Below are 16,189 nucleotides of genomic sequence, written 5' to 3' on the forward strand. Positions count from 1 at the left end.
TTTGCATCTCGAATCCATTGACTTAAACATAGGCCTATAGCCATGCTGCGAGCTGTGGACTACAAACGATACACCACTAGCTCCACACAGGAAACTATTTATGAGCCGAAGCCACCCAGCAGGTAGAACTGCAGCTCCGATAGATTACAGAACAAATCCCTTTCATGCTACATTTAACATTATTATGTGCAACTGTGGCTGCAACTGCATTCTCTCTTTACCACCTGAACATAACACCTGGCAGTTTAGGTCATCTGGCATCCGTTTGAGATCAGGTTGAGATCATTGAGGAGCTGCATAGATGTCACCACAAAACTGTGAAATGACTTCAAGTAATTTCACAGTTTGGACTAAGTTTGAATTAAAATTAAAATCTCTTGGCATCATGATCATGCCTGCACAGACCATGTTTTGTATGAGATGGACATTAAGTGAAATTGTCAGCGTAATGAAGGATCATCGCATGCCCTGCTCATGCTTGTTTCCATGGTAATAATGCGGTAAGGTTACATTAGCACATTGGCTGGTAGTATACGCGCTTTGGAACGGCACATTCCAATTAAATTTTATCAGTGTGCCTTTTCATTTGGCATGCATTTAGGGAGGGGTATACCCCTACATTCAAGCAGGGGTGATACACTTGTGTTACTCTAAGTAAACGCCCCCCCCCAAATTGTAATCTCACATTTGAATTGATGTCATTTTACTCTATGAGAAATGAAACACTTGAATGCCCCAGTCAAACATTAACCACACCACGCGATAAGATCTGCACTTGATATTAAAACCACTTGCACAATCAACGGAGAAGTGATTCGGAAAGGTGTGTGAAGAAGGAGCTCCAGTTCCCGCGACGGACCCCATGCGGTCACACAACACGGCCTCGGGATTACAGAACAGCGCGCTCAACCGTCCCAAAACACCGCTGCGAGGCAGCTCCTGCGAGCGCGTCCAGGATGGAAGTGGCGGAAGAAGAACCGGTCTAGGCTTGCAACGACGGACGCGGCGCACGGATTTGGGGAAACAGGGAGCCGCATGGCGACGGGCCAACGGCGGCTTCTTTCCCGCCGTAGCAGAGAGCCGTGTGACGACCCCCCCCAATTATACACACGTCAAATGACCAATCACCCAGCCATGCTGCCCACATTCCCGAGTAGCAGGAACCCGCTGTCTTCGAGCAGAGAAAACGCATCTTCAACTGAAACGAGGAGCCCCAAAAACACAACAATGGAGGGTGCACTGAGCACACACGTGTCAAGCTGGCTCGTTATGGTCAATGATCAGATGGAGGGGGGGAGATGAAGTAACGGAGGGGGGGACCAAGTCTTAAACTGTGGACGTTTGTTGTTGTTTCTTTACCTGAACTGGGACCAGTTGGTCCGTTTCTTCAGGCTGCCAGACCTCCACCACGCTGGTGGACATTTGGCTCAGACCTTGGTGGGTTTGGAAAACACACAACAGTGAGGAGGTAAACAGTATGGGAGCAGCTTTCGTTTTAAATAGATTTACGAGCCCGGGGCCGACCATGGCCGCGACTGTCCCAATACTAATTTATGATCTGAGATAGTTAAACAACCACGAAAGCAATATAAATGTTTTCGGCTCAGGGAGCACGAAACGAGACGGCTGCACAGCGGTACGGTTAACGTTAGCTAGCTGGCTACCACACACATACACACAGAGCGTTAGCGTTAGCTAACTGTGACGTTTTTAAATTCGGCCGGAGCACGTTTCCACCTCGTCGCCGTTGCGTTGCGGGTGTTTTTTTATAGACACAGAAAGGGCAAACGGGTTTTGTCAGTCGACCCCGATAAGCCATTTAAAAACCTCCACCGTGCTAACTGGGAGCTAACTCGGCTAGCTAACAGACGCCAGCAGACGCCGTGGTTCTCACCTGGGAGCTGAGCCCTCCCGTGCTGCACGTAGACTACAAGCAGCTGTAGTATTCTCAGAAGTATATTAATCCACGTTTTCCTGTGCCAGCGGCTGCCTGGTTGGAAGTCCCGTAGCCCCGCCATGCCGCCCTGTCCTCTCGGCTCGCAGCCTCTGGTTGTCTGTCTCTCCGTGTGGCTGAGCTCCCTCCTCCTGCTCCGCTCCGCAGGGAGGAGACTGTCAACGAAAGGCTCTGTTTACGTGTCTGCTGCTCAAACTGCTCGTTTGCCGTTAAAGTGGTAATCCGCGAGATTATTTTGTTCCAAAAATAAAATAAAAAAAATAAACAAAAATCCCACATTTCATACACATCCCGTATTTTATTTAGCTGCCATTTTGTGAGAAACAGACACGCAACGTGCGCGTTCCGCAGGAGCTCCCTCCGCTCTGTTCACGTGTTGTGACGTCACAAGTGCAGAGCTGGCGCTCGGAACTCGGTGATCAATCCGAGGGTTTTACTGTCGACCCCATCTCCGCCTTCCGAGCTCCACGGTACGTCTTCCGTCGCCTCCGTTCGGGTCAACGTACGGACACCTGCTGTAAATGTGTGTTGTGTTTGGCAAACTTGTGAACTCTACAAGCAGCTGCACAGCAGCAGCGGTTTGAAATCAAACCCCGTTGTTGACGGCGTGACAGAAATGCCTGGGCCCCTAAAAAAGTGGTGGGGGCGGGATGGGGTGGCAAGCAAGAAAGTCTCCTTTCTTTGTTCTATTCAATTAGGGGACAGATTTAAAATGAATAAATCGACAATAAAAACCAAACCCTTTTTATTCACAGTTTTTACTTTATTTACTGTTTTAATCATTTCTATCCGGAGATCGCTATGATCGCTCTCCCCCTCTCATGGCCGCGGCCCCGACGTTGGGCGGTGGTTGTCGCGGCAAACCCAAGCGACCTGCCCGGAAGTTCCGTGTTGGAATTCTGACTATAAAAATCGATCACAACACAGAAAGTTGTGTGGCGTGAACTGTACAGCGACCTGACGACTTTGAACGTCCTGTGGTGTGTCCGTGGCATTAATTGACCAAGAAAGTGATCCTCTTAGAGTGAAGATAGGGGTAAACTGTTGGATTTTTTTTTTTGTTTTACGGAATTATGGGATTTGCCGTATTAGCTACCCAACACAGACGGTTTCATGGATCACTTTAATGGATCCGTTGTGTAAATGCTATATTAGGTGGTATAGAAGGACTTATGGGTTCTATTTGTGTGTCTCTGGCGATCACGTCTGAGTATATGTCTGTCTGCTCAATAATGAAGATACTAGTTCAGCTCTGCTCGAGCCCTGACGGTGGTCAGAGAAGGAGACCTTTAACTTGAGCAAAAATACAAATACCCTGGCACAAAGTTACCAAAGTAAAAGTACCACATTGACATTTCTACCCTCTGCCCTGATATAAGAGCTTACACGACACCATAAAGTCACGCAGATCCCCATCACAACTTACAGCGTAGACGTCATATCTAATGAATCACTGATGCGATAGATCCAGTCCCTGATCTACTTTTTGCTTTGCCTTGTTTTTACATATATAAATTCTGATAAAAAAAAAAGTAAACTCAAGTAACAACTGTGTCGGGTGAAAAGTATATATTTGCTTTGAAATGTAGTAGGGTGAAAGTCAAAAGTCTCTGAAACTGAATATACTTAAGTACATAGATACGGTATTACAATGTACTTTGGATTTGTTATTTTCCCTCCAAGTACTGATTCTACATATAAATGACTACTGCAGGGTACTGTCATTTGGAAAATTAGAGCAGCTTGTTTTGTTGTAGCACAAGGGAGTATCTACAGTAAAATACGTGTTATGCAGTTCCAAATATTGTATGACTCAATAAATTGCCACGTTCTGTTTGGTTTGTGGTGATTTGGACGAAAACGTCAAGGCATAGGGCAAACAGCAGTCTAGGAAATGGCATGTTGACAAAGCCTGCTTTATTCTACCAGCATTAGCACACTCAGCAAGGCCATAGTGTAGTAACACCTCAAATTCTAGTTATTGTGTGTCTAGTTTGACTGCATACCTTCAGTGTGAGACAATCTTTAAACATGTCATTATAACAGCAGCCCTAATGTCTGCAATGAATATACCCGTAATGCACAGTGGAGGACTTTGCAGCTAAAAGCATCCAGGTGCATTTACTCATTGCTTGGCAGGCGTCCAGTTAATTGGCAAATTGAAGCATATGGGACAACCACAAGCACACATGGGCGTAAATAAATGAAAATACTCCGTAATCAGAAAAATACTTTGTTTTAATCATAAGAAAGAGTATTCCAAATGTTGCTACACAGCAGTAAAGTAAATGTACACATGTGTAAGGCACTTTCAATATTTGCTGAACATGTCCACGAGCGGCGTTCCCATTGTTTTCCATCTATTCTAGGCCTTTACGCCATTGTGAGTCCAGGTGAAAGGCAGGTGAGAGCGGCGAGCTCTCATGATGCTTCAACAGCAGATGCACTAAGCACGGATGGGTTTTTGTTTTTTTCTGGAACTAACAAAAGAGAAACTAAATCCAATAGGAGGAAAACAACTCTAAAAGCAATTCACTCTGAATCATCCGCTTGGTCCTCACTCACTTTTCCGTGCGAGTGTTAGAGTCGTCAGAATCTTTGCTTGTTTGTGCATAATTGGTTTTTCAGGCAAACACGTTAAGTCAGTGCTCGTTAAGTTTGCCAGTTCTTCCTTATCTCTCAGAGCTGCCAAGCAACATATCCACATTTAATTTCCAACCCAATCAAAAGACACCCTCCCCCCATTCTGTTTTAAGGTTAGTGTTCTTCAGATGGAGAAGTCAGTCATTTAATGCCGCATATTAGCAACACCATGGCAGCCAGCGATAAACAACAGCATTAGGCTACGAGAACGTGTCAGCAACAGAGAACGAAAGCAAAAACAATCTCTCAATCGAAAGTTTTGAGGTAAATATAGAATAGAACGTGGTCTCGCTCACTGGATCCATCGTCAAAAGGCTGTAGTCACAAAGAGGCAGAACAAGTATAAAGAAATAGTTTATTTTACACGGCGAGTGGTTGCACCAGCTTGGATAACCATATGTCAAGTATCGTAGCGACAGCTTGAAATACTGAACTTTTAGTGCTAAAATCAGCTATTTGGAATTTGATATATTACAGTGAGTGCGAAATAAAAACATGAAATACCGGTGGTGGCCTTTGAGGTATTGATAGATATACTTCATTTTTCAAGGATATTCACATGGCTTAAATATGAATTGAATTTATCCATATTTAAGAAATATTTGTTTTCACCGGTAATTCCCTGAACATGAAGTAATATCAATGAAATAAACTTTATACATAATATAAAAGACTTTAACAACTCAGTGTGGCGGACAATCACCAGGTGGAAAGGCTGCTGGTCAGTCCATGTAGTCAAAGTCCTCAGGAATCCCTAACGCTTTATCGATTTGACTGTTGTCAAAGGAAAACTTCTTCTTCGCCCATGACTTGATGGAAAAAATATTGTCTGAAAGAGAGAAATCAAAATCACGCTTTAAAGAGAGGGAAGGTTTTGAAGCATTTTGATTCAATAAATGATCACAGTATTAGTTTAGACAAGAATGTATTAAATACAATTCAATTTTACTTTCCCGGGGGGGGGGGGGGACGTCTACGACGACGTTGGACATCCAGGAACATTTGACAGCGTGCACTTCTATTTGAACTGATATACTGACAGGATGCAATGCAAACTTATCGCGTACAAAAAAGAAAAAAAAAAAAACTGGGTCTGATACAGATCTTTAAAGAGACTGTGTGTGACTAAAATTAAGCACAGCAAAGCTCAGGTCATTCACTTGACATAACTGGTTTGTGGACAGTGACCATGCATTCCATCTTCTTCCTTCTTCAGCCCTTTTGTGGTTGTCCGTTTTAAAGTTATATGATATAAATAAAAAATAACCTGTTTCTATGCAGACTGATGTTGATTGAAAGGCTTGAAACCAAAAAGTGTCACTTCAGGCACCGCTGCAATACCACCACAATAGTATTCCCAACAGTGGCTGACTGTGACTGTGACTCTGTGACTTGTGACTTTTTTTGTGAGGAACACAAAAAATGAGGTGTGGCTGTGAAAGGAACGTGCGTGATGGTATTAATGAGTTTGTGAAGAGCTTCTACACTTCCCTACCAACGTAACCTGGTAATTAAAATACCATCTGGCAGCCTCCTCACGTTACATGCGTAAATGGTATTTTGGAAAATGAGCCGACTCACCTGTCCACCTGTCAACGGCTTGTTTTGCGATGACGTTTGACTTTTCTGGAAGAAATTAAAAATAAATGTTTTACACACACACACACACACACACACACACACACACACACACACACACACACACACACACACACACACACACACACACACACACACACACACACACACACGATCTTGAAGATGTTCATAAACAAAATCACTTCTAAAATGTAATTCTCAGCTACTTCTTGCAGAATTCCATGCATTAATATAACACCAGGGTTCTCAGCCTTTTTTGGCCCATGACCACATTTTAATGTCCCCAAATTCTTGCGACAAAGGCAATAAGAGTGAGAAATCTCCCATGCACCCCCCCCCCCGTACAAAAACAGGATATCTTGGAGAACAGGTATATTCAGTTCCCTTAAATTGTATTTGGAAATTCCTCTGAAATGTCTGTCCAACCTACAACAGCAGTAAAGATCATCAGTCTACTTATTTGGTGGGCAAACATCAGCTGGAATACAAATAACCATAAACATTACCGGGCTTTTCAAACAGATCTGTTTACCTACGTGTGGCTTCAAGTGGAGCCAAGAGGAGGGGGGCAAGTAAACAAAATGTACAGCGAGGCTTGAACAGCCCTTTGTTTCAAGTTCGGCATTGGCTTAATCCCACTGACTGGACACAGGTTTAAAATAACCAACTGTTAACTGAGCCTGAAGAAACAAGCATTACCGTAGGACATGAGTTCATGAGTATAATGATCAGAGAAAAATAAACATCTGCCTGACTGTGATGTGGGGATGGGGTGGTTTGAGCAGCCACACTTGACCTGGGTCTATGTAATTGGGGGCCCAGGATCAGAGTGGCTGCATACCTGCTGTTCGTTGGTTGGTCTAACGAGCAACAGGTAAAGCCCCCATCCCCACACACACTCAGGAGAGGAGCCCTTGTCATGACACGTGTCCATCTGCTCCTGGGGCTTATTTCAACTAGCAGACTCTCTACAATAAACTGTGTCTGAAACCCTGTCGTCTGTGTCTCTGCGCTGGAGGTCCCTGAAAACGCCACTTGGGTGGCGTGGTAGGTGAAACGGCCACACTGACTTTAACATAAAACCTAAGTGAGCCTCCTGCCTCCAGGACAGAGCAAACCCCTGGACAGTGTGTCCACAGCTGCGTTAATGGAAGGGGGATAACAGGTCTGAGCCCATTCTACGTGGCCTGAACCGAGCCTGGCGTAGACAAAACACCGCAGAGCGACGCAGAGAACACTGTAATGGGGGAGATGTTTATCAGTCGTGAGGCTGGACGTACATGTGTGCGCACCACCGTCTTGTATCGAGGGCTGCTCAGAGGCGTTGGGGAGCAATACATATGGTTTGAATATTTGGGTCTCCATTTTGGTCTATCTGTGAAATCCGCATTCGCTGTACTCGACAACCCAATTACGACCCCCCCCCCACCCCAATTAAGCTGAAGTTGAAAAGGGGCATGGGACTGAGATGCAGCTGTGGACTCAGCTCTGAAAGCTCAGGGGAAATGCAGCTCCAGAATGCCAAACCAAAACCTAAAAACTAGCTACTTAACACTTAAAACAGTTATCTTAAACAGTTATCGAAGACATCTTATATGCTCCGGCTGAAAACAACCCATGTTTGATTGATTTTGGATCATTCGAAGAAATACCCAGTGCAGTGTTTGCAGATTTATCATTATGTGAAACTATTCATCATCTTCTAAACTATATTTAAGCTCTTCCTTGAAGCCGTTCCAGCGATAAGTCATGGGGACATATTAAAAAGAGGGAAAGTGTTAACGCTGTAACAGTCCAGTTCCTTAAAATGAACCCACCACAACCTGTTAGGAAGGTATGGTTTCTCACTCCTCTCACCCATCGCACATTTAATTCACACTTTAGTCGAAATTAGTAATCCATCTGGCATATTAATGTTTAAAGGAGCACTGCGAAAGATTCTCCAGTGTTGCATCTCGAGCTGTTTACACGGTGAGTAAACTGCCGCGTGATATGGTATCAAATTATCCGCCATAGATTCACACACACACACACACACACACACACACACACACACACACACACACACACACACACACACACACACACACACACACACACACACACACACACACACACACACACACACACACACACACACACACACTAAACTGTGCACAATAAGTGGACATTAGAAGCACATGATGGCTATTTATGGGTCTGACCTCATGGACGCAGATTACCTGCGGTGACCTTAACGAGTCACTTGAACAGCGTGATGAAGGTTACAGACAGGTTACAGAGTTTGGATGACGCAGCACTTAAATAAAGGACCCAGCCTTTGAAATAGATGGCAAAACTGTTGTGGAACCCTTTTTTTGTTTTTCTTCCCTGATAGCTGATATGCGTCCCCTAGGTCATTAAAAGCTGTTAATCCAACCGCTCTTAAGGAGAGCGGTCCGATGTCAGGGAGCACAGTCAGACAAAGCAACCGGCTTCAAAGAGAAAACTGAGGCGGCGATTTAAACGCAATCAGATACGAGGGGGCACAGCGGCAAACAATATTTATATCATTAAAAACATTTACCCATTTCTAACGATTTGTCTGCATCCCTGAATGTTGGCCGGATGGTTTGGTAACATTCCGTTTCAGCATGTCTGCTCAGGTTGTGAGATGGATGTGCGCTTAGACTTATGCTCAGAGACTCCTACGATAAGGATCATTGTTTTGTCTTGTGCATGTAGAAAATGTTAACATTTAGAATATGTTGTTCAATTTGTTTTTGGTTTTTTTTATGCGATAATGCAGCAAACCATTGTCAGAGTTTTACAGTTTGATCCCATATAATAACACTGTGTGGTTGTCATTCCTACAGGAACTGCTTCTTATCTGAACCGTGTCCTGGACGACGCTCTGCTTTAATCACAGACGTACTGACCAAGTATCTTAAAATCTGTCGCTAGAACGCTTCCCTCCTTTAGCAGTGGTTGAAGATCAACAAAAATAAAATAAACAAAAAACACTCACTCATCTCCTGAATCACTTCGGGGTCACATTCTCGGTATTTCTCCAACTCGGCTGTGAGTTGGGATCGCTCCTCTTTGAGAGCCTGCAGCTCCTTCAGCAAAGAGCTCCGCTCATTCTGGAACACACACACACACACACACACACACACACACACACACACACACACACACACACACACACACACACACACACACACACACACACACACACACACACACACACACACACACACACACACACAGTAGAATTAAACTACTCTTTAAGGATAAAAATTGCAAGAAAAGTTCAGGGTTCCAGGGTGAGTGCGCACGTGTTCTTACTGTATCCTGTCGTCCGACTTTGGCTTTTTCGATGCCTTGCTGCAGGGTGGCTTCACGCTGCTTTGCTTCAGAATGCTGGAGAGTCAGAGTTTAACATCAGATTTTCGCTGTAGTACAACGTGCCCTTGAATTAACATTTTATGTTTCTTTTTCTAATTTGAGATTCAATGACATGCACAATGACGCACAGAAAATGCAAAGGTAGTGCAGCACAGAGAACAACCATCCAGTTATGAAGGCAGTAAACAAGAGCCCTCTCTCAAATATACAGCCTATGGTTAGAATTTGGTGTTCATGCTTTAGACAGCCATGATGCTGTTCATTATGGCCGTCTGTGTTAAATTCCAGAAAATCTCATTTGAGAGTGTTGGAACTGAACGGAAGTGAACAACGATGACGGGCAGTTGTCGCCGCCCGCACACCATCTGTTCACAATACAGTGTTGGACATCAGTGAGTCAGTGCCAGATGGGGAATAATAAGGTGACATTGCTGGCAGCTATATCAATTATCTGACAAAGAGCTGCCAAGAGCAAGGTACAGTTTGTAAATTAGGATTCTCACATTTCACGGTTACCATAACAATTTGAAGGAACCTTCGTCAGGAACATGCATGGTTTGACACAACCACATTTAGCTCGGCGGAGGTTAGGCACCAGTGGCATTCGCGACACCAGATTAAGAATTACGCTCTGTATCCTTTTCTGTTTACTTGGGCAGGATCTACACTAGGTTCTCAGATAAGAACCAGTTTGGTCACCTGTATTTCCAATTCCTCCAGTTTGCGTTTGCGAGCGTGCAGGGTTTTGCTGGGGAAGCTCCAGTAATAGTTGGACGTGCCGACTCGCTCGCTGTCCACCATGTTGTCGTCCACCAGGCTCTGCAGAACCTCCTTCACAGACATGGGCGCTTGAGAGAGCAAATTTATTATTATTATTATAATAATAATAATAATTATTATTATTATTGCACTTCAGTTCCAATGGATAAGCATTACCCAGCTCCGGAGACCCTCAGAGTAGTACATTGTATAGCCAGAAGTCCCTCTGTTGTGAGGGATGGAATTTCACCGGAGTGGAGAAGGTAGAAACTGTTCGCACACCATTGCATTATTTAATTTCTAGTGTGGCCAAAACACCCCTTTGAAAGATCCAAACAACAAGCGTGCAGCCCAAATGTACACTTCACTTCACACTCATCCAAGTGAATGATTAGTATCTCTTTACTCCTGGGTTGAGGAAGGAATACCGCAACACGTACTTACATCTGAAAGGGAGTGAAATCAAATACTCCCTCAGTGTGTTCGCTGGGAGACGGGGTGTGTTTATGTTGAGGGCTGAACCATGCTGAGCACAAGCGCTGAGCAGCGAGGACGATGAAATCTAGACTCCAGCATAACTCATTGACATTTCCATGGACACGTGCCTCACACATTCCCCAGTTCTGTTTTCCCATGTTTTTCTTTGTTTGAATCCTAACAATGGTCTCCTTTACCATTTGTATAACTGGACATAATACAGATCTATAGCTTCCCCTTAGCCCAAATCTCTTAATTGCTTCTGGGTTCCCGAGCAGGGGGTTCAAAACATGTGCTTTTCATTAAGTGTCTCAGTCCCTCTTGTGTGTCTAAACACTGGCGGGTTATGTTCTCCTCAGTAGAAGCGAACCATATATTTTGCAGACTCTGGTAATGGAAGAGTCTATTGTATATTTGGAGAAATGTTTTTCAGCTTCGCCAAAGAACTAAACCTCAGACAGTATGGAGTTACTGTTGCCGGCAGAACTAAAGCTGTTCCTATTTCTGCTGGGTAAAAAAATTAAAATAAAATACATAAGGTAAGTAGTGATTTCTCTTTGTTGCTATGACAATGGAGTAGTCATGTGACCATAATGCCTGTTCCATTCACCACCCTGGCAGGTCGGTTTCCCCCCAGGCACTGCTCTGTGTGATCTCTGTGTCAGTCATTTTAATGAAATTCTGGTTATTCAAGGTTTCACAACCGTCAAACTACCCACTTTCTCTGACTACTTACTTATGCCTTTGGTCTTTGGGGCAATTTTCTCGATGTCCTTAAGCTGAAATACATCTTTCTATAAAAAGACAGAGACAGCAAGGTATGAAGAAGCACTCCATATTATATTGTTATAATATTGACATGATATGAGAAGAGATCAACTGGGATTGTAGTTATTTTAATATCGTGATATATTTAAATGTTTTTAGGGCTACATTACAGTAAAATATTGCAACATTCTGAACTTCATAGACTGTTCTAGGTTTACGTGGTCTCTAATTGCTTGGTCATAATATCCACATTACTATTGAAAGCACCAGTAGTCAGCCCCCAAATTATCGCCAAAAAATCAATACCGATGTATTCATCAAAAGTGTTTTTATATTAGATTTTGTCAATATCCCCGCGGCCCTACTCGATATTGTCCGTTCCGTTTCCGCGTGTTTGGCATTGGGATCCAGGGAACTCAGGGGAGTTAATTATGTTAACCAGCCGCATCACAAACAAGAGCAATATTAGAGCTTGTCCAAACCACATTAGACCCCAAGATGGAGGATTTCTTGGCCTGTATCTGGCTCTGCAATTAAATAGCAAAAAAAAAGAAAAAAAAGAAAACTGTTATTCCTTACAGAGAAAACTCTGGTTTAAAATGTAAAAGTACATAACAAAATCTCTTGGATTACTCAGGACTACTTTCAAGTATATTAAAGAGGTACTGCTTACTAGAAGATGTTTTTTGGTGTAAACTGAAATATAGGACTGTTCTCCAATGAAACATCAATCCTAGTAATAATAATAATAATGTTTCTTTCTTGGTTGAAATCAGCACTCAGGGAGGACAATCACCTAGACTAGGACTTTAATTCTCTGCGTCACATGAAAATAAATTCTTGGCATTTTTTCAAAATTGTGCACTGGGTGGCGTGAGGCTCATAACAGTGGGTGTAATAACTATTGAAAGCTGTTTGAATTGGTTTATATTCAAATATTTTTGAAAGGGAACTCAGTCCGTTTTTTAAAATTTGTTTAATAATTCCTTTTTAATAAAATAAATCTGGTAACGTAACTGAGACGCAGTTTCCAAAATGTCATATAATTGGGGATTGTGAAATTCTGGGCCGATATCGGTGTTTTAAATAACAATTTGGCCGACAGCTGATGCCTTACAGTTTCTGATTGCAAATGTACGTTTACGTCGTAAAATTCGGTCCAGTGTCCGAAAATAATTTATTTTACTGGACACATTTTAACCATATGATCCATATCATAATATTATCGTCACGTTTCAATAACAGTCTATGTAACAAATGCAAATATAATGTAATCCTAGGTTACAGAGCCCCTTGCACGGACCTCGCCGCTTCAGTGAGCACTCAGTCCACGGCTCCCCCGGAGCCTCTCTCCCCAGGGACAGAGGGCATTGAGATCACTCCCCTGCAGCTGGTGTAGGTACCAGATGTGCTCAGCCTGACCAATCGCGTCAGAGGGTGAAACAAACCCTGTGGTGCAATGAGGACCAGCGCGTGCCATGCGCACCACAGGCTTGTCTTATCTGTGCCGTCGGGAAGTTAGCGTGGCTACGATTTGTATGAGCATTATTACCGGACATTCTGACCAACAAGTTTATAATATATCAGGGTTTTTTAATACACATTTTACCTGGAAAAAAAAAGGTAATTACCGGAGCCAAACATCAAGGGAGTGACGTAGTGCCGTAAAGCGTAACGCAATTTTCCCACTGTTTCATACCCGAACACAGAAATTAAATAGTGCATGAGAATGAAAGAGGTGCCATTCTCCAGATTACAAGTCAGTGCACCATCAAAAGGAATTTGAAGCTGTTATTTTAAAGGTAAAAAAAGTTACATAGTGTTAGTTTAATATAACCTGTCACACGACAAAGATTATTTTAGTGAAAAATAACAATTGAAAAACCTTTTTAGCCTGCTATACAACTACCTACTCAATGAGAAGACATTTTCAATACTGATTTTCTTTTAACAGGTGGGTTAGAGCTTTGTTTACTATAGTAAACAAAGCGTTCTTTATTTATTTATTTATTTATTTATTTTTTTTTTTTAGTCGCACCATTTGCGTGCTAGTCTTTAAATTACCCCTTCACGCCCTCTCCGGAACTGTTTGCCCCAGTTCTGTGAGCCCGTTGTATGAATTACGTAAACTTTCGTATTTCACCTCATTAGTCGACCAGATTCTGCTTCTGAACAAATTTGAGATGGGGAAAAAAAAAGCAATCCAGTTGTTGAATCTTCCCTCATTAGATCTACAAGGCCTAATTTAAAAGTTTGTTCAGACTTTTCTTGGACGTGCTTCAAGCTTGTGGGGGACACCGCACGGAGCTTTTTTTGTTTCACTCAATTCAATTAGCAAATGTCAGAAAATAAATATAAATAAAACAAACAACATCTACAATAAAAACAAACCGTTTTTTTTTGCGCAACTGATAGTGAACCTACCGCATATCTTTTTTTGAAAGAAACACAGCAAAATATATATTTTTAAATACATCTCCCTTGTCTAGAGTGTGGTCACGTACAGTTGCTAATAGTTCCTCTTGTAAAACATTTTTTTCTGGTCTGTGAAATCAACAGAGCAGTTCACATGCTTAGGGGGGTCTGACCGCACATGTTATTTCTCTCTATTTTCTGTGTTAGTAGGCCCCTCAGAGACCCAAATGTATGTGCACAAGCATTTCCATATTACACTGTATTTGAGTTTCTACGGTTTATATGGGATTTGTGGGAAATGCTGTTAAACAGAGAAGAGGGACCATCAAGACAGAGTTCAGGAGCTTGGCCAGGAAGTAATTCTATTAATTTCACCTATGAATTACTTCATAAGTTTGCCAATAAGACATCAGGACAACTTGCCGTTTCAAAGAAAATCTCCATCATGCGACTTCTCTTCTCCTCCAAACTGAGTCCTTTCTTTTTTGACTGTAAAGAGAAAGAGAACAGTATAAATCAGTGTTATAGAATAGGACGTGAAGTAGCGCTGACACAAGTCTCTAACGACGTCATCTAGCCCTGACACAGGACTCCAACGACATCATCTAGTCCTGGCACAGGACTCTAACGACGTCATCTAGTCCGGACGATATCATCTAGTCCGGACGATATCATCTAGTGCTGACACAGGACTCTAACGATGTCATCTAGTCCGGACGATATCATCTAGTCCTGACACAGGACTCTAACGACGTCATCTAGTCCTGACACAGGACTCCAACGACATCATCTAGTCCTGGCACAGGACTCTAACGACGTCATCTAGTCCGGACGATATCATCTAGTCCTGACACAGGACTCTAACGATGTCATCTAGTCCTGACACAGGACTCTAACGATGTCATCTAGTCTGGACAACATCATCTAGTCCTGACACAGGACTCCAACGACATCATCTAGTCCTGGCACAGGACTCTAACGACGTCATCTAGTCCGGACGATATCATCTAGTCCTGACACAGGACTCTAACGATGTCATCTAGTCCTGACACAGGACTCTAACGATGTCATCTAGTCCGGACAACATCATCTAGTCCTGACACAGGACTCTAACGACGTCATCTAGTCCTGACACAGGACTCTAACGACGTCATCTAGTCCTGACACAGGACTCTAACGACGTCATCTAGTCCTGACACAGGACATATCATGACGTCACCTGGTCGAGTCTGTTTCCAGGTGACATCAGGCGATGGACAGATTGACATTAAGTACCTGTGTATGTGTCCAAGCGGCTAAAGAATATCTAAGATATCACTTAGTGCAGTGTGTAGAATTTAGCGGCATCTAGCGGTGGGGTTGCATGGCGGCGCAAGATATCGGCCTCCGAAAGACGGTGGCCGCGAATCTCGGGAACGGCCATCACTGGATCACCTGTGTTTGGTTTGTCCGTTCTGGGCTGCTGTAGAAGAAACATGGCGCACCCGCTCCCCGCGTAGCTGAAAACGTCTCATGCTAAAATGACGCCAACACAACGATTTGTAATTTTCACGGGATTATACTGTACACTAATTCAAAACACACTTATGAATATCACATTCCACTTCTGCCGAGTCCGCCCCGTAAGTTCCACACACGGCACCTTTAGGATGACGTTCACGTTTCGTGAACGAGGAAAACGTTACAGGTCGCTTGGGTTCGCTACTCACTGTTGCGTCGCTCATTCACGCCGCAGTAAATGAATGTAACGAACTGTGATTTCTCACCATTTTCCCGTGTAACCTGCGTCCACCCAGGCGGCTAGTCTTGTACCTTGGCGGCTGCGGCGCCGCTCCTGGAGCTGGAACGGCACCGCGACAACTGAATTTCCCGCGGAAGCCCCGCCCCGCAGTGGTGGAAGCCACTTCCGGTCCGGGCGGGACGCCACGTGATGTTCTGGCGCCCTCTGGTGGCCGCACACACCGGCGCCCCGACGCGGGCAGCGCCACCCGCCGCCGCCCGGAGTCGGAGACGTTTTCTCGGGTTAAAACGGAGAAACGCTCCGACTGCGACTACGACCGGTTTCGATGACCACGACCAAATGTTCTTATCGCTGAGTCGCTTTGGACGAAGCGTCTGAGCATTGACATAATGTGATGTAAAACAAAAATAAATATAGTAACCTCTAATTGTGTGTGAAACATATTA

At 43.6% G+C, this 16,189-nt stretch overlaps 2 protein-coding genes across 3 annotated transcripts in view; both read right to left on the reverse strand.

Moving 5' to 3' along the window:
- The window catches only part of tmem131l (transmembrane 131 like), a 32,081-nt gene extending 29,704 nt beyond the window's left edge, over positions 1-2,377 (reverse strand). For both annotated transcript variants that reach the window (XM_079999801.1, XM_079999800.1), the window contains exons 1-2: positions 1,895-2,377; positions 1,360-1,433 (exon numbers count right to left, since the gene is read on the reverse strand). In XM_079999801.1, coding sequence (XP_079855927.1) covers positions 1,360-1,433; positions 1,895-2,018 — 198 coding nt within the window. In that variant the 5' untranslated portion in view covers positions 2,019-2,377. The remainder of the gene's footprint in view (positions 1-1,359; positions 1,434-1,894) is intronic.
- Positions 2,378-4,236: 1,859 nt separating this feature from the next.
- Positions 4,237-15,867, reverse strand: mnd1 (meiotic nuclear divisions 1 homolog). The gene is made up of 8 exons (XM_079998533.1): positions 15,769-15,867; positions 14,426-14,491; positions 11,556-11,613; positions 10,283-10,431; positions 9,524-9,598; positions 9,204-9,318; positions 6,179-6,223; positions 4,237-5,426 (listed from the first exon to the last, which is right to left on the reverse strand). Exons 1-8 carry the CDS (start codon positions 15,769-15,771, stop codon positions 5,320-5,322), a joined length of 618 nt encoding a protein of 205 aa, XP_079854659.1. The 5' UTR covers positions 15,772-15,867; the 3' UTR covers positions 4,237-5,319.
- Positions 15,868-16,189: the final 322 nt, after the last annotated feature.

Source organism: Zeus faber (assembly GCF_960531495.2).
Source record: "Zeus faber genome assembly, chromosome: 4".
In the NCBI taxonomy this organism is placed as follows: Eukaryota; Metazoa; Chordata; class Actinopteri; order Zeiformes; family Zeidae; genus Zeus; species Zeus faber.